This window comes from Botrytis byssoidea (genome assembly GCF_014898295.1).
Source record: "Botrytis byssoidea strain MUCL 94 chromosome Unknown BBYS_020, whole genome shotgun sequence".
NCBI classification, from domain to species: domain Eukaryota; kingdom Fungi; phylum Ascomycota; class Leotiomycetes; order Helotiales; family Sclerotiniaceae; genus Botrytis; species Botrytis byssoidea.
In genome coordinates, this window is record NW_024065861.1 from 625,458 (window position 1) to 651,075 (window position 25,618).

General features: G+C 42.7%; 7 protein-coding genes across 7 annotated transcripts; 4 read left to right on the forward strand and 3 right to left on the reverse strand.

The window, feature by feature from the left end:
* Positions 1 to 4,324: 4,324 nt before the first annotated feature.
* EAE97_009127 (uncharacterized protein) lies at positions 4,325 to 5,678 on the forward strand (the record flags this gene model as incomplete). The annotated part of the gene is made up of 2 exons (XM_038879642.1): positions 4,325 to 4,372; positions 4,425 to 5,678. 2 exons carry the CDS (start codon positions 4,325 to 4,327, stop codon positions 5,676 to 5,678), a joined length of 1,302 nt encoding a protein of 433 aa, XP_038729655.1.
* A 606-nt stretch (positions 5,679 to 6,284) lies between these two features.
* EAE97_009128 (uncharacterized protein) lies at positions 6,285 to 6,836 on the forward strand (the record flags this gene model as incomplete). Its single annotated transcript, XM_038879643.1, has 1 exon — positions 6,285 to 6,836. The coding sequence occupies one exon, from the start codon at positions 6,285 to 6,287 to the stop codon at positions 6,834 to 6,836; it is 552 nt and encodes a 183-aa protein (XP_038729656.1).
* A 2,306-nt stretch (positions 6,837 to 9,142) lies between these two features.
* Positions 9,143 to 9,469, reverse strand: EAE97_009129 (uncharacterized protein; the record flags this gene model as incomplete). The annotated part of the gene is made up of 1 exon (XM_038879644.1): positions 9,143 to 9,469. One exon carries the CDS (start codon positions 9,467 to 9,469, stop codon positions 9,143 to 9,145), a length of 327 nt encoding a protein of 108 aa, XP_038729657.1.
* A 448-nt stretch (positions 9,470 to 9,917) lies between these two features.
* On the forward strand, positions 9,918 to 10,564 carry EAE97_009130 (uncharacterized protein; the record flags this gene model as incomplete). The annotated part of the gene is made up of 2 exons (XM_038879645.1): positions 9,918 to 9,941; positions 10,043 to 10,564. The coding sequence occupies 2 exons, from the start codon at positions 9,918 to 9,920 to the stop codon at positions 10,562 to 10,564; spliced, it is 546 nt and encodes a 181-aa protein (XP_038729658.1).
* Positions 10,565 to 10,830: 266 nt separating this feature from the next.
* On the reverse strand, positions 10,831 to 12,973 carry EAE97_009131 (uncharacterized protein; the record flags this gene model as incomplete). The annotated part of the gene is made up of 8 exons (XM_038879646.1): positions 10,831 to 11,069; positions 11,143 to 11,525; positions 11,584 to 11,884; positions 11,952 to 12,048; positions 12,102 to 12,264; positions 12,311 to 12,361; positions 12,429 to 12,486; positions 12,559 to 12,973. The coding sequence occupies 8 exons, from the start codon at positions 12,971 to 12,973 to the stop codon at positions 10,831 to 10,833; spliced, it is 1,707 nt and encodes a 568-aa protein (XP_038729659.1).
* Positions 12,974 to 14,543: 1,570 nt separating this feature from the next.
* On the reverse strand, positions 14,544 to 19,293 carry EAE97_009132 (uncharacterized protein; the record flags this gene model as incomplete). The annotated part of the gene is made up of 4 exons (XM_038879647.1): positions 14,544 to 14,572; positions 14,643 to 16,275; positions 16,324 to 19,208; positions 19,260 to 19,293. 4 exons carry the CDS (start codon positions 19,291 to 19,293, stop codon positions 14,544 to 14,546), a joined length of 4,581 nt encoding a protein of 1,526 aa, XP_038729660.1.
* Positions 19,294 to 20,759: 1,466 nt separating this feature from the next.
* EAE97_009133 (uncharacterized protein) lies at positions 20,760 to 22,050 on the forward strand (the record flags this gene model as incomplete). The annotated part of the gene is made up of 3 exons (XM_038879648.1): positions 20,760 to 21,039; positions 21,195 to 21,896; positions 21,977 to 22,050. 3 exons carry the CDS (start codon positions 20,760 to 20,762, stop codon positions 22,048 to 22,050), a joined length of 1,056 nt encoding a protein of 351 aa, XP_038729661.1.
* Between the last annotated feature and the right edge of the window lie 3,568 nt (positions 22,051 to 25,618).

A 25,618-nucleotide genomic window follows, 5' to 3' on the forward strand; every position in this document is an offset into this window, starting at 1 on the left:
AACCCTAGAAGTTAGAACAGAGTCCCGTGCCCTAGTTTCATCTTACCCAAGGCCAATCCCTCGATAGATATCAGGGAGGCACTTCAGGGACTACGGGCGAGAATTTGTTCAAGTTTTACCGCTGAGCCTGTGAGTGAGTGAGTGAGTGAGTGACTGAGTGAGTGACTGAGTGACTGAGTGACTGAGTGACTGAGTGACTGAGTGACTGAGTGACTGAGTGACTGAGTGACTGAGTGACTGAGTGACTGAGTGACTGAGTGACTGAGTGACTGAGTGACTGAGTGACTGAGTGACTGAGTGACTGAGTGACTGAGTGACTGAGTGACTGAGTGACTGAGTGACTGAGTGACTGAGTGACTGAGTGACTGAGTGACTGAGGTACGCAGTAGCGTGAGCTTGTCGTTCATCTTCATCCCCATGCAAATTTCTATCGTGTCGTCCCAAGGTACGTTTTCTGATACTTGATTCCCTAGGAAGTGGTGGAATCGAGACCGTTCACAAACTCAGGGGTATCGTTTCAACATCCATCCTATCTAAAGTTCTCAACGGCTGGGCTGGAGACGGTCCTCGTGATTTTGACAAGTCTCCTATTCAAGCTTGATGGGTCAAGATAACAATCACGATAGATAATTTTTCCATGTCGTGATCTGTGATCTGGGGATTTGGGAGTTATTGATTTCAGTCGTGGTTCATGACGAGTCTCAAATTTTAATCTCACAACAGCATGGTAATAGTTTGTTTTCACAGTGGGGTAACAGCATGATGAATCCATGATAAATCCATGATCATGCTGTTTTCATCATGGGCCACATAGCATGGCATGGCATGGCATGGCATGGCATGACATTGCAGTGAGGGATTTGGGGGTCCAGTAGTGACAGCTTGGGAATGCGTGGTAGGTAGAATTGTTGAAAGGCTGACGAGGAAAATTCCCTCAAGAATTCCGATATCCATCCTGTTTCGTGCCACTCAGAATCCAGATGACCCAGCTTCAACTGCCACCACACAAATGTCCTACAGCAGAGCAGGATTCTCCAGTTACACTGTATTAATCGTGGATACTGGGTAATGCTCACACGGTCAAATCATAACTTGTGGAGAAGCATGACTGACTACCATTCGATTCAATCCTCGTTGGTTGTTCCTTGCTTCAAGGTTGCGCAGCCATTGAAGTATACGAAATCAAGATATTTCCACGTTGCCATCACAACTTCCAACTGTTTTCACCCGCCTGATGATGTGCGACTTTAACTTCCACATTCATCCCACATCCAACGTGGGCCAGCTAAACAGATAATACGAATGCAGTAACTCTAAATATATCTCACCACAAACCCCCCAAGAAGTTAAGAACATCCAGACCAAATCAATTCAAAATCAGATCGACAACAACCCAATCTCAATCGCTCGTATGAGTCGTATCCTCATCTTTCATTTCCTTCATCTCAATCATTCATAATAAATCTCAACCTCTAAGACCGCGCACTACTCTAATGACCACCCATCATCAATCACTGGCTCTGGTTTTAGAAGAAAACCAACGCAAAACGATACGATAGAATCGACCTAATAGAGATACGGGCTGAGCCATCCATCTCCTTTATGCCGTTAACAAACTGTTTCCACCGCCGCTCCTTGGCATACTTTACCCCTGACTAAATCAAGGTACCGCATTGCCATTCGTTGCTTGCATTACCACCTTTATTTATCCTATTTGTTATGCCTATTCATCCTTGCATTGTCTGTATAAAGTTTATGCTACTACTCCAAAGTAGCACACTTGCGAGGTATCTACAGGATCATGCCTCAAAACAAGCAAGAATTACCTATGAAGTCATAGTCGTCGATATGTTTGATGTAAGGAACAGATTCAGCCTCAAGTTAATTAATGAGTCGCTTGATTGTTTGGGCTTTGAAAAAAGAATTCAAATATTTCAAACATCGGATACGACGGACCAATGGCTGGAGGTTGTGCAAATCCGATCGGCCCGCTCACGTGTTCACTTTTCTTCCTAAACGATGCGGCATTCTTGAGATGCTCTTCCACATCACGAAAGCTTCATCACATCATAATTCTGCTCGTCGACAGCTAAGATAAGAATACGCAAGTGCACTGTTTTTCTTCGTCTTGCCACCAGCTGTTGTAACAAGGTTTCTCATGGGAATAGCCCAGCGGAAATACTCCAGCGAACTTACTCTGGGAATACATTACGCTGCAATGGGCTTGCTGCTACCAACAGTAGTCTATTCGGTACGCACCTTGCCGAAACCTACTTTATGTCATCATAATTTGTCTTACTTAACTTGGGGGGTCTAGTGGTGTTCAAATAGTCCTTTAAGCGTCACGGGATTTATACTCATGTTTGGTTATACATCACGAATTTCCACCTGAAGTATGTTCCTTCAGCTGCAGGGCCCATACTGCTAGTGAAGTGTATGACAAAAACCCAGCCTAGAGATAGAACCATCATCGTCACTTGAATCTGGAATTGAGTGATTAGTCTTTCACTATCTACATGATACACCAATTGATACTTTACTACCATCCTCAAGAGAGTAAGAAACGTGCGAGAACGTTTTGTCTTATAGATAACACATATCACTCTTGTAAAGGAGCTACGTTATCTCTTCGATACAAGTTCAACTAAAGCAAATACTCAATAAGGAGCAACTTATTCGACCAAAGTCAAAAATAGAAAAGAACTAAAATCCAAGAGATAAGTTTCAGATTTAGATTTGAACGAAGCGAAGTCTAATGGCTTAGCTAAACCTTGTATTTGACTCTCATGTGTACCATTCCTTTTCGATTTATTTGTTTTCTATTTTTAATTTTCAATCTTATCAGAAATAGTTCTTCACATTAGGTGTTTGCTTCCGTTGATACTCTACACTTCTCTGATCAGAGCAGTAAACAATTTTTTCTTACTTTTGCGCTGGATTGGATTGAATTGAATTGAATGCGAAGAAATTTGAAAAATAAAGTATGATTATTCGACAGTAGATTCTTTTTACTATTCTACAAAACTTTATTGCGTTAGGTACATACATACTCTATCTTTATTGCAGAAGAAAGAGGGTACTCCTGTAGTTGTAGAAAACGTACACCCCTGACGATGAAAAGTTACCTATTCTAGGGTCGCGCGAGGATCCGATAACCGTCCACATTCCAGTAGGTATATATCGATTTGGTTCAACATTCCTATCTCGAATGTTTGTTTATGTTACGGTGTAGATGGTTTGTCTATCTAGTGGTGAAATGATAAACACAAAATATTTGTGCGGGTAAATTCCAACGAATCAGGGTTTGGGGGAATTGGTGAAGAGATTATTGTGACGGTGTTTGGTTTGATAAGGCTGCATGAATAATAAACTTAAATACGCTTGGATCACAGCCAACCCGGGTTCTCGGTATTGTGGCGGTTTCTTGTTTGATAAGATGGGGATGTGGTGTATGTTTTTTGTCGTTGTTTGCAGGTAATGCAGGGTGAAGGTTTCATTCGTGGGTGGCTGCGGGTTTTAGAAGAGGTTTGTGTTGGTGGATGGATAGACTGTGGTTTTAAATGTGTGTATGTGGGTTTTTTGGTGCTGTGTCGTGCTGTGTTGGGGTTTGCATATCTGACCTATCCACTCGAGTATATGAATCACAAGGAAGAAGGCAATATGGATAGCAATAGAAAGGAAAATCACGGGGTAGGAGGATTCACTGAGCTATCAATCAATTAAGACAAATACTTGCTGAATCCATGGATTTCTCGTCGTGCAGATTGATGCTTAGGGAACGTGGAATTTTCGATTAGTATTGTTATGAAATAGGTACTTGTTTATGGTCACGTTCTTTAATGCTTCGCGATGTTCATAGGAGATTCATATCTAAGAGAAGGAGCGAGGTTAGACTAGACTAGATCTGCTATGTTTGGTGTTGGAAGATTGGAGATGTGATGTGATATCTGCAGTGAGGTATTACGGGGTGGTTATTCGCTAGTTGTCTACTGTCTGGAAGAGATGGAACTCGCATTTCCACATGTGTGGTAACTTGTTCATCTAGATGTAGTAGTGTCATATTCACACAGAATCACATTCGACACCAAGCATCATCTCGATTCCTCTAGATTTTGGATCGAAGATTCGGGAACCAGTTTGTCTCTGGGAGAAACACTTTACTTTTCCTCTGGGTTTCATGCTAGTAGTCCACCAAGGTGACCATTTGATTCCTGGACTGTTTCATTTAGTCTTTTGGATTATTTATTTACTTCTCGTATGTATGGATGGATGGAAATTGCATTTCGCAAAACAAACTATCGAGATTGGTAGGATTGGATAAGTTATGCGTTTCGAGGATGATGATGAGATGATGGATTGCGGGGATGGATATGTATGTATTTCATCCATGATCGTTCGTCTCGATGATGTCTGACATTTATTAGGAGGAATCGTTTTTCACTGCTGTTGAATGGCCTTCTCAACAATCTACATGGCTTTCGCATTCCAAACCGTTGGTTCGCAGACCGGCTGTGTCTGGCTTCCCGGATGTGGAAGAGAGTTCTTCATGGTTTGGGGGGGATATTTATACTAGGCCGCTTGTTCTCAGGCCTGCTATATCCGGTGTCTTGGATGCTGAAAGGGCTTCTTCACAAGTCGTGTGGGGAAATCGTACTAAGTCGCTTGTCCTCAGACCAGCAGTACCCTGTGTCCCGGCTACTGAAGAGGCTTCTCCACAGGCTATACAGAAAACTCGTATGAAGTCACTTTGTTATAGGCCTGCGATACGTAGAAATCCCAAGCGACATGATATTGCAGAAGAGGCGCGAATCAGGCAACTACAATCCACACTTCCTTATCGACCTCGAGTGAATGATAAGTCTCACGATTCAAGACGGAGATATAAAGAAGTTGTGAGGAAGTGGACGGAACGCAAGAGAGAACGCGAAGAAATAGAAAGACGGAAACAAAGCGAAAGCCGAGGAAGTGATCGATTTGGAGATTCACATCATGAGATCGATCCAGCTATCATCAAACAAGAAATCCAGGACATACCTGCAGGTATTCATCGCGCGGTTGGTAATGATGAACACGAAACGCTTCGAGCATGTATTCTGCCTAGTAATGAGTGGCCCAGACTCAAGCCGATTTCAGAAACCAAAATTTCGACTGATACACTGACCTCAGCCCTTGTGGCCGAAATCATGAAAGAAAGGCAACATGTAGATGAGGTAAAGGATTTTGTGAACAAGAAGCATAGCCTTGAAGAGTGGCAGAATTGGGGTAAAATCCTAGCGGAGCGAATAGATAAGGGGAGAAAAAACTGGGAAGAGTATAAGGAGATGAAGAAGAAAGAAGAGTCGAGGGACCATGGAGGCCAAAAATCAGACGAATCAACGAGGGGAGAATTGGCACGGGGGCCTCTTGTAATTCAATCGGTTTACTATTGTCTAGAAAAGCTTGACAGGGCCCTTGAAGAAGCAGAGAATCGTTTGCTCAAGACTCATTGCGAATCGAAGGAAGCTGAGAAGGAAAGTGCGGAGCAAAGGGCGGCCAAGCTCCGGAAAGAACAGTTTGTAAAGAGACGTGTGCGGGACTACGTTGACTCTGACTCTGATAACCCGTCGGCTATGGGGCCGGCAAAGCGCAAGCAATTACCCCTCCGGCAGAAAAATACACAAAACAGTCACGCGCGTTGATTCTGGCGATAGGAATATGTTAGTTGGTTGGGCCGAGTATTGAGAATTTCAAGAATCCTGATGAAGAGCGCAAGCACAGTTTATGGATGGGGGGTACTAGGGCTTGGAAACAAAAATCACGAGGTCTGCTGGGAGACATGAAAGGTTGTAAATGAACAGCCGAGGATCAGGTGTGAAGATAGATTCAACACTTAAAATTTCTACTAGATGTAGAAACAAGAAAATTTTTCAGGTGTGGCTTGCCACGAATAACTTGGGTCAACGACCGAGATTGAACCGTCTCTTTCTTGGAATAGAATCAACTCGAAGTTCAATTTAGAATTATGATAGAAACCACGTTGTGCCTTCTCCGATGATCCTTCAGATCTTCTGCGTGAGCATTCCATTCTGGTCTTCATCCCCTCCCACAAGTTTATCTAGAAGCTGCTGGAAGATTGAACTTGCTACCAATTCCAAAGTCTGAAACAAAATCAATGGCAAATCTCGAAGGCTCAAAATCAGCTTCCACTATTCTCTCATCGAAATCGTTTCTTAATACTCACTACATCTTGATCACTTCCCCCAATATTTCGCCCATAGCATCTCAATCCAAACCTCTCTTCCAAAATGACATTGCGTCCCGCCCAAACCTGGTCCCCATCATTCAACGACATGCAGCCAAATCCCTCCTCACCTTTCAGCACTCCTACCCTCCAAATCCTCGATATCCCTTTGAATTCTCAAGAAATGCACTATAGAGAAATCTGCGGCATGTTAAAATATACCCAAGACAACACGAGACAAGTCACGAAAGACAAGAAGAAATACTCTCGAGAACTCCATGTCGCATTGATGAGATTAGACGTGGGAGGAGGAAAGGGAAGAGATGGAAGAGAAAGAATGAGGAAAGTGGCTGTGTTGCGAAAAGTAGTACGGTCACATCAGGATTATAAGAAGAATTTGAGGGCCTGTGAGGGTGTGTTGTGGAGGAAGGAAAATGAGTTGAAGAGAGCGTTGAGGTTGCAGGTGAGGGAGAATGGGAATGCGGATTATTATGAGGGGAGAAATTGGTGGTTTGTGGCGGGGGAAGAGGAAAGTGATGAAGAGGATGAAGAGGATGATGAGGATGAAGAGAATGATGAGGATGATGAGGATTTGGATATGGAAATGGAAGGATGAGGTACATTTTACATTTTATGGATAATTGAGCAGTATGAACGTGGCCATAACTATCATGTTTGGACATGGAAACTTTTCTTTCATCCATCGCCCACGTCTAGTATCAACTAAATTTATCGTGGACAATCATACAGGAAATTGACTCAAATTTCGAGGCTCTCGTCAAATATCGTCTTCTGTAACTCTCAAACAGATGATCTAAAGAAGTGGGGTATCTCATGATGCGAAGCGAGGACATCGGGAAGGAAGGGAATATTTACGAATTAATTGGAGCTACAACATGTCTAGAAACAAATATGCATGGATAAATTTCATGAAAAATATTTCAATCCATGGTATACTGTCAAGTCTTGGATATACCGCAAAATATGTGATACCAAGTCAAAGCAGTCTTGTTTTTGGTCGCTTCATTCACTCCATGACACTTGACAATTAAAGACATTTTTTGAGATTTTTTGGACAGCTCAGCGTACTAGCAAAATCTTTGTATCCGGAAAGCAAAGGTTTTCAAATTTGGGTAAAGTAAAGAAACATAAACGCGGCAAAATTTGAAGCGCGACAAGAACCGCGAAGCGAGACGACGACAACGACACCACAACTCGCATCCAATCAAACAACCTCAATTCACCACCTCAACCAACACGGCCCCACCCACTCTATCCTCGCTGCGCCAAAAATTCCAAAAATCCAGCATCAAAAATAGCAAAACATAGATTCTCAGTGTGAGCACTGAGTACGGTAACAAGCCGTAGGTGGCTGCCCCTCTTCCTAGGGCGGAGTTCCCGTTGGAAGAGTAATTAGTTCTTCTGGTATTTGCCTGCGGGGACCTTCTGTGTGAATGCGTTGCACGATGTTGAATCGTCAAGAGTGGAATCAAACCACTGCACCACACCACTTTGCAATTCCCATGCATACGCCTAATGTGTTGGAACGAAGCTTTTCGAAATATATATAGTAGAAGCGAGAGCGGTGAATAGGTGAATGCTTGGGTGGATGAATATTGTATTGCCTCAGGGTTGTGGGCTCATCGCTTTGTCATTGTGCGATATACCACTGCGCAAATTCTCGCAGGGTGTAGTATCATAAAGTTCATGGTCTGCTGTATCGTACTGGCATATCATCCGTTGATTCCAGCAAGGTCACAAAATCTGCTACTGCCTCGTGAGTTTCACTATTGTAAAAGATAGCAACAATTGACGACCTCTCATATTAAGTCACAGTGTATACCAAATCGATGGCGTTCGACAAGCCACGGCACAGTATAATGACCTCATCGAATGGCAACGATACAAAAGCGCCTATATATACTCGACATCAGAGTCAGTGCTCTTTCTTTCAAGCATTCTTCAACAAACTAAAGAAATCATCAAGGATATTGTAGCGCAAAGAAGATTCGTATTGAATAAAGTTATACTTATGGCATCAGAAGGGTATGATTGAGAAGCTAAGCATCATTTGACTCATCCACTTACGATTGTCTTGTTAGTTTTCCTGCGGAACTTCTTTACCATCCAATAATGGAATACTCGCAAACCTTCTCCATACTCGCGAATCTTTTCTATTTCCCAAACTGCGCCTCACTTGTATGCGATATCTTGCGGATTTTGTTCTCCGCTCTTGAATCGTTAAACCTCCTTTTACGTTATGGAAGCGCATTCAGATGGGTCAGATTATGACTGAGGTTGGTATTATACGCGGTGTTTGCGCAGTTAAAACGGGTATTCGAAGTTGATTTGTGCGATAGGAGTTGTTTATTCGATAGGTACGATGTTTTTGTTTAATACAGACTGCGTGCTTTTGATCTACAGTCAGCATCGTTTTCAACAGGGCATGATGTTTTCAGGATTTTGATATGGGCGCGTTATATTTTGTCTCTTGGGCTACTAATGAAGTGGATTTGAAGCTTGAACTGCTTGTGCCACAACTAGAAGATTTGGCCTCTAAATTGGGTAGGTATCATCTATCATCCAAAAATATTTAGCTTGAGAGGGGAACGGAAGTCAAAGATTACTTCACCAAATGAAATATTCCAGTAGATTTTCCTGTCGAGAAATATTCCTATTCTTTCACCGCCCAATTTATGGGTTTTAAAAACTTCATTGCCTCATTGACGCTTTTCGTCGATTAATATTTTCAAATGCTTCAATGAAAGTCAGTCTCACAGGCGTTGCAGCTGTCACTTCGTAAGATTAAGCTCAAGACCGTGATAGAATAATCATTACCACATATCTTCCCATCCTTCCTCTTTAACACTTCTTGCGTTGAGGAATCCCAACTAATCACCTCTCAATATCACCTAAGAGTCATCAACTATCCTCAATATCCTTTCCCGACTCTTCTGCCTTTCCTGTCCTAAATTTCAATTTCTCCACCATTTCACTCAGATCTTCCAGCTTGCCAATAACTTCCTCCACTCCTTCTAGACCATTGTTCTTGAGCAGCTCTTCATACTTTGCCAACTTCTTCTGAGCCTTTTCACACAGTATTTTCTCTTTCATGCGCTGTGATATCTGTGCCTGGCATGCTTCCAACATCGCGTCTTTACTCTTGATTGTTTCGAGAAGCGCATTGCGCTCCTCGATGGCACTGAACAGGGCTGCCACGACGGTTAAGTCGTGTGGTTGCGTCGCCATTTTTGGAGAATGTATGATATTGGAAGCTAAAAGTTAGCCAAGGCCTGGGGTACTTATAATAATATTAAGTATTGTTATTTACCAAATTGTTCTCAAGGTTTGCGTGAGGACAACTAAGATTGAATGCTGTAATATTTCGAGCAGCTTGTGACGCCTCCCAATGATCATTTTCTCTTTGTGTCAAGTTTGCATTATTCTTTTTCTTTCCTTTCAACATCCCAGCATCTTCTAGCGATTATTGGAATAAGAGAATCTTCACGAAATGCTAAATGATGCCATGAATATGCTCGAACATGCTTCACGCAGTTTCCATCACTACTGGAAAGGTAGTATAAAGTCCCAAATAGCTTTAGATTTTCGTTCGTTTTTTTTTTCTTTAAGATAATCACCAGTCTCCACAAACAAATCAGAAGTGATCACCTAGAAGAGCAATCAGCAGAATCCAAACATGACATCATCTAACGACACAAAGGTACGTTACGATCTTATAATAAGATCGTTCTCATAATCATGTCTAGTGTTAATTGTTTCATATCCAAAAATTTCATCAGCAATAACTGACATTCATTCTAGTCCACATCCGCCCCACAAAAAGACGAGACCCCCTCCAACCTCCTCAATGACCCCTCACACAAACTGGAAGATGCACCACCCAAGATCAGTGACAATACCGATCCTGGCACCCCAGAAAAAATCCAATCGCCGGCTCAGAGAATCTATCAACGCGTATTGTATGTAAGAGCAGTCATGGATTATCTGAAGCAATCCGATTCGGTCAGCGACTATGAAAAGCAGACTAACCGTTTTGAAATCCAAATCGAGTCTCTAGATGAGCAATTAGTTCGCATTCAGGAGCTCCGCGGAAGAACATCGTCTCCCGAGTTGCGCGGCAAGTGTGAGGAGGCTATTGCAACCACGGAAAAATTCAAAGATGTTCTTGAGACGGGAAAGAAGATGTTGTGTTTAACTCTGAGGTCGAAGAATGTGGATTCTGAGATCCATCACTTATTGGCCGAGAGTCAGTTGACGGTAGGTAAAATAAGCCACTTGAAACGCAGACTTGATGGGTTTGAATTGGAGGGGGGTGAGCAGTGAGAGAGACATTACTTCTTATTGAGCTCACTATGATTGAGGCAGTCTCACTAGTGACTAGACTTCCCAATCAAGCCTAAGGCATCATCTCATATATTTATCAATTGCCCTGATTTGAGCAGAGTATTCTCGAGCATCTATTATTCATCAAAGGTATTCGTGAAATAGTAGTTTCCTAGGAATATCGTGAAGGGAATAAGATTCCACTGGCGGTAACCTTTCTCTGAGGTGGTGATCCGGGACCGTGTACCCTCACCATTATTCCTTTATTATTCCATATGCACTTCCTTCTTTCCGAATCCCATCATAACTTTTACTTCCTCCCAGAACGATATGTGCTTTTCAGCCACAGTCGCTTCGTAGGCATCGATAATTGGTCTTTCCCATACAAGATCTGCCTCTTCTGGTTGTACAACTTTGGTCTTCTTGACAATTTTCCATCCCCCATAGAGAAATGGACAGACGAATACCATGGTATAATAAGAGAAAAATGTTTCGGTATCCCACCCTATTATTTGTCAGTTTTGTTTCCAGATTTCGAATATTTAGCATGCAGGAGAGAGGGTGCAAAGAGAACTCACATCCTGGCAAAAACGTAGTGTATCCATAACACGCCACTGTGAAAATCATTGCCGCGAGTCCTGCCCAGGCACAATAAGGTTGATACCAACCTACATAAGGCAGTGTACTTCTATCAATACCCTGAGCCTTCAATGCTCTATAGAAGAATATATAGATAACACACATGCAAATGTAATCTATGATTTGCGAGGCTTCGGTAAGATTTGCGAGCCATGTGATGACTTGGGCCGAACTATTGCCCACGGCAAGGAAACTTAAAAAGGGAAAGATCATGGTGACGCAAAAGCAGTAGATGGGGACACCAGACTTGGTGCATTTGCGGAGGAAACGTGGGGCGTGTCCGTCGAGCGAGAGACTGTACAATGTACGACATGCACAGTAGCTTTGGTGTTGTCAGTATCTTCTGGGACATCATTGCGTAGGGGATGAGGGCAACATACACATAGGAGTTACCGGCGGAAACGATACTCGTCACAAGTAAGGCATTTGTAATATGCGGAAGTACGCCAATCCCCAAATTTTGCATAGCAAGAACGTAGGGACTGGAAGCTGCAGTTCCAGTCTCCGAGCCACCACTCGAAAGGATAGCAATTAACTTCTTATCGTTGTATGGAATGACTATTCCGCATGCTAGAGCTCCTCCAATGAAAAAGACTCCAAATCTCCAGTAGATCGTCTTGAAAGCTCGCTTGAGGTTTTTGCGGGGATGCGAGGCTTCACCCGACATCATGGCAATGTATTCTAGAGAATTGTTAGGGCTAAATGTTTTGTACATTTCTCCGTATAACCTCAGCATGATTTAACGTACCAGGGCCAACAATGGTAAAGGCTGCTTTCCATAGTGCGGCAAGAAACCCTTCAAATCTACCCAAAGATCCCGTGGTGACGTATTCGGCAAATGCACCCTACACATCATTGATTAGGACGAAGGAAAACTCAAAAAATGCGAGGAACTTACAGGCTCTTTCCAATAACGGAACCCATACGCATCATGTTTTGGATTTCCTCCAACCATTGTGATAAATGTGAAGGAAAATATCATAGCGATCAACACTACCTTGCCACCAGACAGCCAAAACTCACTTTCTCCATACCATTTAACAGCAAAGAGATTGATAACACTACTCTAGTCAGAAATGATACCTGGGGATTGAGATAGAAACTTACCCATAAAGAAAGATACATCCAGCGCAGACAGCTGCTAAGGGTATATTATCACTGTCCTATTGCGTTAGATGTGTCCACATGTGATGCTTGTTTGGAAAAAGGAGCTAAAGATACATACCTCCAAAAAGTCAACACCAAATTTAACGCACTAATCTCCCATGGAATTAATATAGCCTCTAGATTCAGATCCCCATTAGTACTTGTCAACATACTTCGTAACTTCTCAGACACAATTGAACACTACTCACCATAAAGGAAGAAATTCCACCCCAGCATAAATCCGAAGGCTTCGTCAACCCATTTACTCCCCATCCTCACAAAACTTCCACTAACCGGCATGAAGATTGACATCTCCGCCATACAATTATTGACCAATCCAAGAAAACAACTGTATAACATGAAGGCAATGAGTAGAGATCCCGGTCCACCTTGTGTAAGTCCCGATCCAATGGATACGAACAAAGCTGTACCAATTGAACCACCAATGGTTACCATTTGAATTTGTCTTCCTGAAAGTTCTCGTTTGAGACCATCGATATTTTCGAATATAAGGCCTTCTGTTGGGATATCATTGCCATTGTAGTTTGGAAGAGCTTTTTCGCCATAACCTGTGGACTCTTCAGGATAGCTTGTCACAGGACCGTGACTAGACTTCTCTTCCATACTGAATAGTAGTCCTCCGCAATTTACCTCAATAAAGAACAAAACTAACAGGTATGAAGTCGAGAAAATCAAAGAGAGAAGGAAGTAGATATTATACTCATTCTTAGGAACACCTCTACCTCTATAGGTAAAGAAAAAAGCATCCTCGCATTCAAGGTAGTACTTGGATCTTGGCCGTTCGTAGATTTAATCGAATCACATCCTTTAGATTTAGACTTCAAGCGGAGACCCCGAACCTATAATTTCCTCATTAGGAATACCTGCACGACACAAGGTTTAGATGATTACTGCAGTAAACACGGCTAGTCGATTGGCCGATAGTGGTCGAGATATTAACGAAACTGGGGAGGAAACTGGGTTCGGTCAAGCAACATTGATACGCGGCTCGATAAAGAATCCCATTTTACGTTTACGTTACATGCGGTCATTCGATTCCTAGAATATTGCAGTACTCGATCCTTAGTTTTCCTATGGTAGAGATTCTATTTGTATTTAACCATTGCTAGTCCTTTCCAAACGTATCTTTCGAGGTATCATTGCCAAGATTGACGGGCAAATTGATCCTCCATTTTTTTTTCTCAACCCCGCGAGTTTCTATACGGAGGGGCCCGTGGGGAACGTGCAATTCGCCTTTCCGCTCTTTTAGTTCCTCCGGCAATTAATCTACTTGACTCCTCGGGGAATTTTCTTTCCACTCCACCGCTCCCCTCAGCTCTTATAATCTTACCTAATGAACACTACTTGTGCTGCCAGAAAGTATGCAACTCCGAAGCTAGATACACATACCACAAGATGGTAAACTACAGGGGGACTAACTTGGTTTTCTTAGCGGCGGAGTTGTATACCTAGGTACTTTCTAGCTGCACGAGGATTGTCTTCTACCTATTTGTCACTCGATATAAGCAAAACTTCAGTGTTCTAATTGATACGAAAAGTAGGACCTCACTATCACATTTCATTTTGTAAGAGTTGTAGCCTCAGCTTATCGCACACTAAGCGAAAACACACCAAAAACCCTTATTTCTTCAACTTTTGAATTATATATTATTTCAATCAAAAAATGAAATAAATTTTTTTAATAAATATTTACAATAGTGATTTAATAAAATAATTTAAAAAAATGAATGGAATATTTTTAATAATTTTTTTGAAGAAGTTATAGATCTTTGAAATCAAAACTTTCAAAAATTTCAAAAAAATCGATTTTTTTGTATGGTAAAAGTGTTATATATAATAATTTTTGAAAAATTTCAATTTTAAAAGTTAACAACTTTTCTAAAAAAATTATTAAAAATATTCTATTTATTTTTTTAGATTTAAAATACTAATATCTTTTATATATCAATTTTTCAAATCAATAATTCAATATTTAATGAAATAATTAAAGAAATTAATTTATATAAAAAAAACAGCTTTTTTGCAGGGATTTTGTCACGAAATAAGATGGTGTGCGATAAGCTGAGGCCACAACTCTTACATTCAAACATCCTTGTTCCAAAATTATTATATTAAGTCTAATGTCTTCAATCGATCACAATGCCTCCAGCACCCGCTGGTCTTCTCTCACTTTCTAGCAACCAAGCTCCGCCCTGCGGTCCACTAGCATCTAAACTCATAGTCGTCTTCCTAGCATCACTTATAATTCTAATGGTTTCGCCGGTATTCTTACAGTCAGTTTCGCAAGTTACAGGCCGTGATTTATTCTTCACGCCTTCCTCTCCACCGCCCGATGATCCTGGCCTGATACTTCTTGTAGCAGGAAGTGGTTTGATCTCTATAGTAGGGTATTGTAAAAACCCCTCCCGAAGAGGGATCAGCACGATAGGGAAAGCCAATTTATGATTCCCTCCATCTACAGCTCTAGGGACTTTGAAGTGACCTTTTCGCCTACCACCAATAAGCCATGTATCTGACGGACCCGTGACCTCGTATACAAATTCTATATCTTCCCCTGGGCTTGTAGCATCATCATGAGATGCAGTATCCCAGTTCCTCGTTGATATAAGGTGCAACGATGCTGGTATTGGCTCGTTTGCTGCTGCTACAGCACTACTAGAAGCTACTGATGCTGTTTGAAGTAGCCGTAGGTCAGCAGTATGCACCACCATCACCGAAGGGACATCCACGGGGATTACAATCGATCGGCTTTTTGAGATTGCAGCCCCGTCGACGGATAGGAGCGGTAAAGGGATCACGGGATTTTGCTTCTGCCATTCCTGAAGTATGTTGCAAATGAGCAGAGCAGTGTCTTGGTCTTGTTCAATAGAATTTCCCAGTCCCGAAAAATGGTCATGCCATCTGATGTTGAGGATAGCTGAAGTAGGTATCTCACCAAGAATGGCGGCCCTCTCAAAATCGTATGGCGAGAAATTTGATCGAAGTTCCGAAAGGACAACAGGTACAATCAGGCGAGTGTATGGTCGCAAGGAGTTGCTCCTGAGAAAGTCTCCCAGAACTTGAGCCACAACATCATAAACCTCTTCATCAAGACAGATATAATGTAAGATGAGAGATAAAGTTCTCGGCCTGTGAGACTTCCGTCGAGTAATTGGGGAAGAAGGTGAATCGGTCTTTGTGATTTTGTACAGTAGAGACGCTGGTTGACGAGGAAATATGGTGAGAGGTCGTGTTAGGCCAAGTCCAGAATGCGCCTCAAATATTTCGGACTTTTCCAACTTAGAACTAAGGAGTCTAAGTGGGCTATTTGTGGATGTTGAGATGGTGAATTTTGAAAACAATGCTTTATGCTTGAATACGTCCTGGACATTGACACCCAATGGGAGCATGATTGATACCGAAGAAGTGGTAGCAAAGAAAAAGTCTCCATCTTTCGTTGTGTACGATATTTCAAGTCGAAGTGTGACCTCGTTCACCTCGTGTTCGAGATTGAACGGCACTCGTATTCTTGCAATGCTCTCGGCTTCCATCGCACCAAAGTGAACAACCCCTGCCTCTTTCTTTTTGGAAATGTCGAGTTGTCCGTCGATAATCGCCACCTCACTCGTTTGAAGCCGCAGCCCAGCTGTTGCCGCACGAATTTGAAGTTGGCCATTTCTGACATCATTCCACCCAGACGATAGCTCAATTTCTAAAGACCGATTTTGGTCTAGATGCATGCATCTAGAGGAAAAGAGTTTGGCGTTGAAGGCTTCTGCGCGGTGGTAAAGGAGTAGTTTCGGACATTTGAAGAAACCGCTTCCTCTTGTAGATAGATGTCCAATACTGTCGTGTGAATACTCCATGATAATTTTGCTACTGTGGAGAATGACATGTGTAACTTGATAAGAGCCAGGGATTATGATCTATAACCGTAAGAACATATTCAAATTAAGAGTGTTATCTTCACTTACATTACTCTGAACGTATAGTTCATTCCACCCTTTTTTGTATAAACGTGCATCATTTGTTTCGAGCCAAATTTCCCGGCCAGGGCCGCCCAATAACGGAATAACCCTTACTCGGGCCTTATCGACGTTCAAGTCTTCCTTTAGCAAATATTGAAGTCGAAGCTGTAAGCCGAAACTATCCTGACCAGAATGATATTGAGGAGTTCCGTCTACTTCAATCTTACTAAAATAATCCTGCAGTGGGACGTGAACATCACGGGACAAGGTTGGTGTTATCAGCAACAATTCATTCAGGTATTTGTCACTGAGAATAATATCTCCTTCGTCAAACGTACTCATTTGGCCGATCTTGAAAGCTGATTTTCTGGTAAGTCTGTCTTTCTCCATCATGGCCACTCTCGCAAGAAGCTTCAATACGACTTTGACATATTCATCGTTACGACTTAACTCTTTGAGGCACTTAGCGTACATTACTAATAGCGACACTTCGACTTGTGTCCATGAAGCATCCCCGTAAAAAGGAGTAATGCGATAAAAATAGGAGGCAGCAGCAGCATAGTCCCCCAGATGATATTTGAGAATAGCCAGATCTGCGATGCTAGTCTGTACAGACTGAATGCGATTTGCTACGGTATAATGCCGGAGTGCTTTATCAGTAAGAGTTTCGTAGAGACGATAAAAATCGGCCTTGTTGTCTAGTGCTGTCCGAAGCAACTTGCTGTCAATGCCGTTTAGCGAAGGCGAAAATTGAATTGGAGAAGTTGTCTGGTCTTTGTTTGATGGCGTTTCTTCATCAAGGTTAACCTCCTCCATGACTTCCATATCCTCACTTTGATGCTTATTCACATCTTCCCAGCCGGCAGTCCATCCACGCTGTTTACCAATATGTTCTAGAACACTCCGAGAGAGCAAATAGAGTTCGGCTCGGTGAGCAGCAAGGTCCTCTAACCCGTTTTTGAGGAAGGCCGACGAACTCGCACCAGGACCAGGTACGCTGGCTCTTCGACCACTAGGAAACAATCCGGGACTTGGAGGCTCTCGAGACGATGATCGGAGGGCAAGAGAAGTCGTCCTAGCAGGATGCATCATTGTTTTAGGTTCGGGGATTGAGGATTTGGGCTCCGCTCCGCCGCCGGGAGGTGCCAGTGTCGAAGCTGGGATAGGCAATGCTTTTGTAGAAGTCTGTGCAAGTATCTGCTGAGCAAGAGAAAATGTGAAGGAGGAAACAACATTTTCAATTACTTGATTCATCACGGGATCTGATTTAAAATCCGATTTTGCCTTCTCGTAGGAAATCTCTTTTTGAGAATGGAAATAAGCACTCCAGATATCCTCACGCATGATATTTGATATAGCACCGATAAAATCCATTGCTCGCTTACAGACTTCACCAAGCACAGCAAGATTTTCAGTGTCATCTGAAGGTTGTGAAGCTGGAAGTCTAGCAGCTACTCCAAGTAAACTTGATTCTCGTTGTTCTTTGAGCTTTGCGAGTAATTCTTCTTGTGTAAACCATGCATTTGCCAATCGCAGTAAGAGAGTTAATTGACGAGCAAATAAATAGCACCGAAAATCAAATATTGAAACATCGTTCGCAAGAATGAGTTCCCGATACCTTTTCCTCGATGCGTCAATGGTGATCTCATCCTCCTCCTCGGAAGTACCACCCGTGGACTGCAGATCAATCGGTTCCTCTGAGTCTGATCCTGCGCCCTCCAAGCCTATGTCTTTCAGAATTGCCTCTCTAGCCCGCTCTGCCTGCACTTTAAGTTCTTCGGTGTAAGGCAAGAAAGAGCCGCCGTGCTGAATGCCAGGCTCTGCAGCAGCTTGGTCTCTAACAATTGTGTCCAAGCCAATGGAAAGCTCATCATACCCCACCAAGGCATCTTCGATCAAACCAACGCTCTCAAATCCTCTTGCCAGACCCTCTTTGAGTACAAAAAATGTACAGAAGTTCCAGCCAGGCAAAGTTCTTTGACTATCCTTTTCCCGAATGTTCTCTTCATATTGAGTTACCCGCATGTCAAATGACTGCAATATCAAGAATTTGAGCTTCGAAATCAGATCAATCCAGGCATTCTCATTTTCTTGTGGTGTTTCCGTATAGGATCCAGGGATCGCCGGTACAACACGAGGAAGCATGTTATAAGGAACATCGTTGATGCCAATGCGAATTTGAGCAATCCGATCAACACCAGACTTCGTTGAGCCATTGAAGTCTGCTCTCAATTTCTCGAGAATGGTAGATGATCCACCGCCTCTCCAACGTGCCGTAGATTTCTCACTTGTAGATCCAGAACTACCATCTGCACTTTTCCCACTCGTAGGAGGCTGAGTAGCCGCTGCAGTATTCGGAACGATTACATGAACAATAAGGAATTCAAAATTGTCGTGGTTTTCCTGTGAAGTGGATTTGCTTGTTGATGATGGAGTGTGCTCCTTTATCCACTCTCGAACCTGCTTCCGACCCTGAGACTTGTATGTATCATTATCATCACACCGCAGAAATAGAATCTTCAAGTACGGTGTCTGTCTTAATCCGGGAATTTGGTGTCTGCGGCCCTTCACGGCCGAGTTCGTACTGGATCGGGAGAGTGCAGGGGGCCTGTCGGCAGCTTGGCCAATTGCCTGTGTGCGAAATCCATCATCTGCGCTGATGCCAGAGTCTGTACTTCTCACCCTTGAGAGATCGGATGCACTCGAATTAAGGGGCACTGATGGTGCGCTTAGTCCGGAGTCTGGATTGTGTTTGATGAGGTCGACATGAAGGGAGGATATGGAACGGAGCGGACCAGCGTGTGATTCCCAGTGTAAGTTTCGTAGAGGAAGTCGAGGTAGAAGTCCTGGCGATAAGAGTGGATATACATTATCAGGGTCGAAATATTCCACTTTATTGTTCTTAGTAAATGTAACGGCATAGGGCATTGAGAGTATGTTACCTGTAACCTTTGAGCTTGACGATGGTTGTTCCATGGTCAATTGACCTATTGTATTGGTTTATTGTTTCTAGAAAGGACCAAACGCTACTGACTATCAGCTCCCACAAATCATGACAATCATAAAATTCATTAATTAAGTAAAGGTCGTGACACTTCATTCAAGACATCGCATCTTCCATTCTGTGCTGTGAACATTATTTCGCGGTGCTCAAGGGACAGTTCAGATTCTGCCACAGTTGCGATCTTATTAGGTTAGTGTATGGAAAAGCGGTGTACACTTCAACCTCTGAGTGAGCTTGGTGCAGGGAATTTGAATTGAAACGAATAGACCAACTGCAGAAAAACAAGCCCAACATCTACTAGGTAGACATCGTGTAAATGATTTGTTCCGAGAACTTCTTTCATCACGAAATCTGTGACGGACTTTAGCAAGTCAGTTATAGATGATTGTCATACCGTAATCCACCGATTACGTGAGGCTGATGGTATTGGATAGTTGCGATACTGGGCTGCAAGTGAATTTACTCGAGAATCTGAGAATTCAAGTGAACACCATACATTTCCCTACTTTCCCGGCATTGAATCATACGTTGGCACGGTGGTTGGCATCTGAGGTAGTATCCAACATTCAGCAAAGTTGCTGTAGTTCGATTAAGACATAAAGATTATTGTCGATGTTTGCACGATGGGACATGTCATGAATGCGGATGACCACAATAAGTCAAACTTCGGTTGAGATAGCCGGCCGAGTTCCACGGAAGACTAGCTCTCATAAGGAAAGAGTAATTCGAAAGCCGTCACTTCAATTGTCTCTTCTGCTCGTATGAAAGTTTCGGCTACTTAGACAGGACAACCGATACTAGGTTTGGTCACCATAAATTCGTCCACTGTTCCCAAATTTTCAGCTACGAGAGGTACTTCAATGCAATAGTTTTTGCGTAAAAACAACCAGGAAGGCATGCGAGAACTATAATCGGTAATGTCATGTTCGTTCATATCGTGACTGCGCGAGACGAATTCAGCGTACCAGAGAATTGCGTACTTTGCAAGTACTAGCAAATCCGCGATTTTATCACATCTCTTTGAGTTCTTTCACACACTGGTATCCTTGGTAGTTGCTTGCATACTTTCCCGGTCACTCATCTTAGTTCCAATAGTTCAAAATCTGAGACATCTTCAATTTTCATGCGTCTCTTGCTTAATAACAAGTGTAAACTTTTCTTTTAAAATGCTTATTCAGCCTTTGCTATGCAGTTTACGGAGCATACGGAGCCATTCCGTACCACTGATTCGAGGGAGGAAACTATCAATATTGATTGAGCTGAACTTTGATTGTCCAACCCTAGCCTTAGACCCATGGACTTTCCAAGTCACTAGCAATAGTTATAAATGCGGTTTGACAAATTGAAAAATATAAGTTTGGGTATGTCCTACCTGTGAAACAGTTCAATTGTGTTCCTGTCACTCCAGTTACCTTGAATTTTCTTCCACATTCACAAGATGCGCTGTGTTTATCACATCACAGGTCTCTTGATCACAACTTTGTTCTCTCTCGCTAGCACCACACCTCTAACAAAATCTTCGGCCGCGTCTCTTCCACTTCCTGTCACCGAGCTTCAATTTCTCGGAGACAAAACCTGGGCCGAGAACATTGCCGTCCGTTCTAACGGCCAACTACTCATTACCCGTCTCGATACACCGATCCTCCAACTCCTTGACCCTTCCAACCAAACGGCTCCTATAACCCTTCATACTTTCAATACAACAACCTACATCGGACGTATGCATCTTGTCTCACATTGTACCCCTCAGTCACCCTGTCTATATTAATATTACGTTTTATATGTCTTCTCGATTCCCCTACGAGAACCTAAATTCCCAATTCTCCTCAAAAGCCTTTCTACAAGGGCAAATATTGACTTCACAGCTCTACAGTCCTAGGTATTACTGAAATTACACCCTTCTCGGATGTCTTCTATGTCGCTGTCCAAACACCTTACACAGATGTTTTCACAAAGGCTACGAATTACTCTAATGCCATCTACAAAGTGGACTTGAACACTTTCTCTTCCAAAGCTGGTATCTTAACTTCCGCTCCAACAGTATCCCACATAGTCGATCTTCCAGAATCTGTTTTGTTGAACGGCATGGATACTCTAGATCCAGAACACATTCTTATAAGTGATTCAATCCTTGGTCAAATCTACAACGTCAATGTCGCAACCTCCTCTTATACCATTCCCCTTAGGCTCTCGTCTATGGCCATCCCACCAAGTTCAGAAGCACATCTCGGAATCAACGGTATTCATTACCGCTCCCCATATCTCTATTTCGACAATCTCGGCGCAAGCACCTTCAACCGCGTACCTATCGCTCCGATCACTGCGGCACCAACGAATGATAGCGTATTACTAGTAAATGTAACGAGTCCAGATGATTTCATTATTCGTGAAGACGGTACAATCTTCCTGTGTGGCAATGATCAAGATACGCTATTCATGTGGAAACAGGGCATGAGTGAGGTTGTAGCTGTAGCTGGTAGTAACACATCTACAGTACTGGCTGGTGTTACGGCGGGCGCATTTGAGAGAGTCGGAGGAAAGGAAGGGAAGAGATTGTGGTTAACAACTAGTGGCGGTAAGTTTTCTCTTTATACTCTCGGAGGTTATGAGGGCAAGAGGGTAACTCAATGAATGCTAATACACATACACCCATAGCCCAAGCGCAGGCTATCAATGGCACGATAACTACAGGGGCTACGGTATCATATGTTGATACTGATTGCATCTAGAGCGCAATTGCGGTACACAGAAATGAGGATGGCGTTTTTATGTTAACGAATTTCAGAGGACCAGAGGTTAGGATGGTCTGCGGTGGAAGCTACATTTAAAGGTTTATTATTCATCTGTTCTCTACGGAACATCAGCCAATCTCAACGAAACACCGTCAAGCAAATTGGCAAATTGAAAACTCCCCGGAGTAAAGAGAGTGATGATGCCTACAGTTCAATTTAACATTTTGTTGGCTAATCAGTGCCTGTTACATTTACACTGCACCTGATTCAGCTTTGGATGGATAATTATTCTCCGAGATATCACCCTATGATATTGATTTGGGTTAAAGTACTATGCAGTGTCCCTACTGGACAGTACCAACCAGATTGCCCCGATTCTCACTTTCAAGCACAAGTCATCATCCAACAAAAACGCAAATCCAATGTGATAGCTGCCTATACATTATCTTTCTGTATTTTTGGTTCAAAAAAAGCACTTAGTCAATCAATCGCGCCAAATACTATTTGTCCTCTCCGTTCGACCCCACCCCCTCTTCTCCCGCCCTATTCCCACCCACCACCCACCTGATCTCAATTTATTTCGCCATCTCACCATCCCACCATCCCTTCACCCCTTCACCCCTTCACATCCGAACAATCCTCCCACAAACTCAATCTTCGACCTTTACTAGTTTCTCCAACTTGTCAGAAAGCACAGGGCTAAACCTAGCAACAACCACTCTGCTATATTCGAGTAATTAACTCTCACTCAACCAGTCTACATCACACCCATCCTTTCCACCATGGCATCCATGTATGAAGATGCCGTGGTAGTCCACACATCGCCTTATCAGCCGCCTCCTTCAACACGCCACATGCGCAATTTATCAATTTCCTAAAGACTAGTTCATGCTTTAGGATCGATTACCAAACATAGTGGTGTTGCTAAGCGCAGCTTGGTATCTTACCCCGTAGCTAATGAATCTATGATTCAGCTACTGTGATTAGTTTGTGCATGCACATGTATGCTTAAATCTGCACCTTTATTGCCAATTTCTATCCGTTAATGGTCTGGTAACCTAAAGTCTAACTCGGATTCTGTTAAGACTTCATCCCACTCACCACGGACACTCGACAGATGACTTCCACTCAGCTTTTAATTTCAACAATATGCACTACTCTCCATGCAAGCAAACACCAATCATTGGGCATTGTAAAAATCAAAGATTCGCAGGTGAGTACGATTTGGGCAGCAAGCTAATTTCTAGTCTCCCCTAGTTGCCCTAGTAAAGTAATATCAAATATCCATACACACGCCTGATTGGTCCAGATAATATAAATCCCCTCCCATTACCCACAGCTCGCTCCCAAAGGGGAGAACGGAGTTCTCCGACTTTCTTTCCTTCCCCATTAAAAATCTTGAGACGTGACCTCGTGAGTTATAGGTAAAGTAAGATTACCCGAATCTGCCCTACAAAGATGTGAAATAATGTATGAATATCTTTTTCCGAGGTGCTTTCCCATGTTGAATGAGATTTCGATATTGACCATCGTATCTTTAGTGCATTGATTGGGCTGTAGCCATCGGTTCGGGGGGTTGTTTGAGGGGGTTAAGAGACTAGGAGAGCACTAAACAAAGCAAACGAAGGTAATGTGGTATCAATAGAGAAACACCAGTACTACGGATCTACACTCCATATTTGTATTCGTAGAATCTACCATCCTTCAACACTCCTTCTCCTTACATGTTGTTCAACTTACTAGGAATATAAGTTTCCTCCCTCCATACTCTTAGATTCCAACACACTCCGACACCGCCGAATCATTTCTACCAAAAAAAGCGCCCCCCTTACGAATTCCACCGTCCTCTTACCCCAAACTGCACCCGCTAACCATGTTGCCGAGGAACCTTCTTCAATCACTTCACTAATGGCACGTATGTTTTAGTACTTTCAAGGTACGGCCTAGTTTCCGTCTTCCGTCTTTTTCCGCCAGTCGGTCCAAACTAATTAAGGTTAATGGTAGTGAACGAATCGTGCTATATCGTACTAATTATGAGAGTCATTGAAGAAAAGAGCCCTATATTCATTTTTTAGACATAGCGTTATGCAGAAGGAAGGATCGTGGAAGTTTGGAAGGCAAGCACGTTCAATATAATAGGAATTGCATACCGAATTCGATATGTGCTGCATTTAAATGCCCTGATATCAACCCCAGGCATTAGAACACCACAAAATTTCTTGATTTCCAAATTCAAAGTTGACCAATTAAATAGCTTGTCAAGCTTTTTTTCTTGCACATTCCATCGTGTGGCAAGTTTTGCTCATCGAATCCTCAAGTTTGACATAGAAATACTCATCAAATCATCAAAATGAAATAACTAATTGATCATCTCAAACCTCCTACTCATCCTCGACAATCCGACGCAAATATTTCAGGGTCCTTCCGCCACCTACGCTGAACGTTACATAACCAATATAGCCAAATCGTCATTTCCACGTGGTATGCCTGCTCAGTCTTGTAAATATTCATGCTGTACCACATAGTTGCCTTGCGCACCTGCGTGAGATATAGTCAGGATTGTGTAATTGCGCTGCCGTTCCTCACCTCATTCAAGTGCGTACAAACAAATAAAGTAGTAAATCCATCTGATCAAGCCCTCTTTGTGTGAAGGGTAATAATAGGCTGCAAATACACCGATATTGGGCAAATCAATTCTCAGCCTCAAAAGTTGGATGAGAAGAAGAGGTCGTGTGAACAAAACAAGCTCTCAGCCCCTTCATCCACGTTCGCTAATCCGCTTACGATTTGGAGTGTTAGGGAAGCGACGATTAGGAGAATAACGAATAATGCAGTCAGATGGTTATCAAAAATCCCACTCACAAAAAGTAGAAGAATGGATACATGCCAGCGGGGAACTTCACGACACTTTGATTACACATTCTTGAATCTTTGAATGTCCCCTCTATTGACCCATGACCTCCGACGAAGTGTGTATCCGGGGAATACTGTGCATCAAATCCGATGTACGGCTTATTTTGTTTCCCACCCACGAAGATAAACCAAAGAAAGTGCCGCTCTGCACAGATGATAGTAAGAAGCTGATCTTTCTTATGGTTCAACAGTTACAAAGATTTTCAGCAAATGATTTTCCAAACTCTCGCACCTCACCGCTATGTTGATTATTGTTTATTTACTTGTTGATCCATCCCGTGGTGCTCACTTTGACGGTTTGGTGGTTTGTGCTTTTTTGCTACTTCAAGGATCAATCGCAGTTCACAGTCCGTATTTTAGTGGAAGTAAAATCACGAAATCTTGGGACAATAATATTGGAGTACATATGACCGACAATTGTCGGACCACCCACTCCGAAAAATGACCGATGTTTGTGGTTCGCCCAAGCTTCTCATAATCTCATTCGTGAATCATAATAGATGGACATTCTGGGATGTTCTGGTTTGTGCAAGAGGCGATTTCGCTGACAGGTCTTCTTGATGCGGCTGAATCTTTTCGGGTTTGATAATTCGAATGATGAATCACAAGGCTGTGCTGGCGATACGAAGAATTAGACTTTGAAGCACGAGGA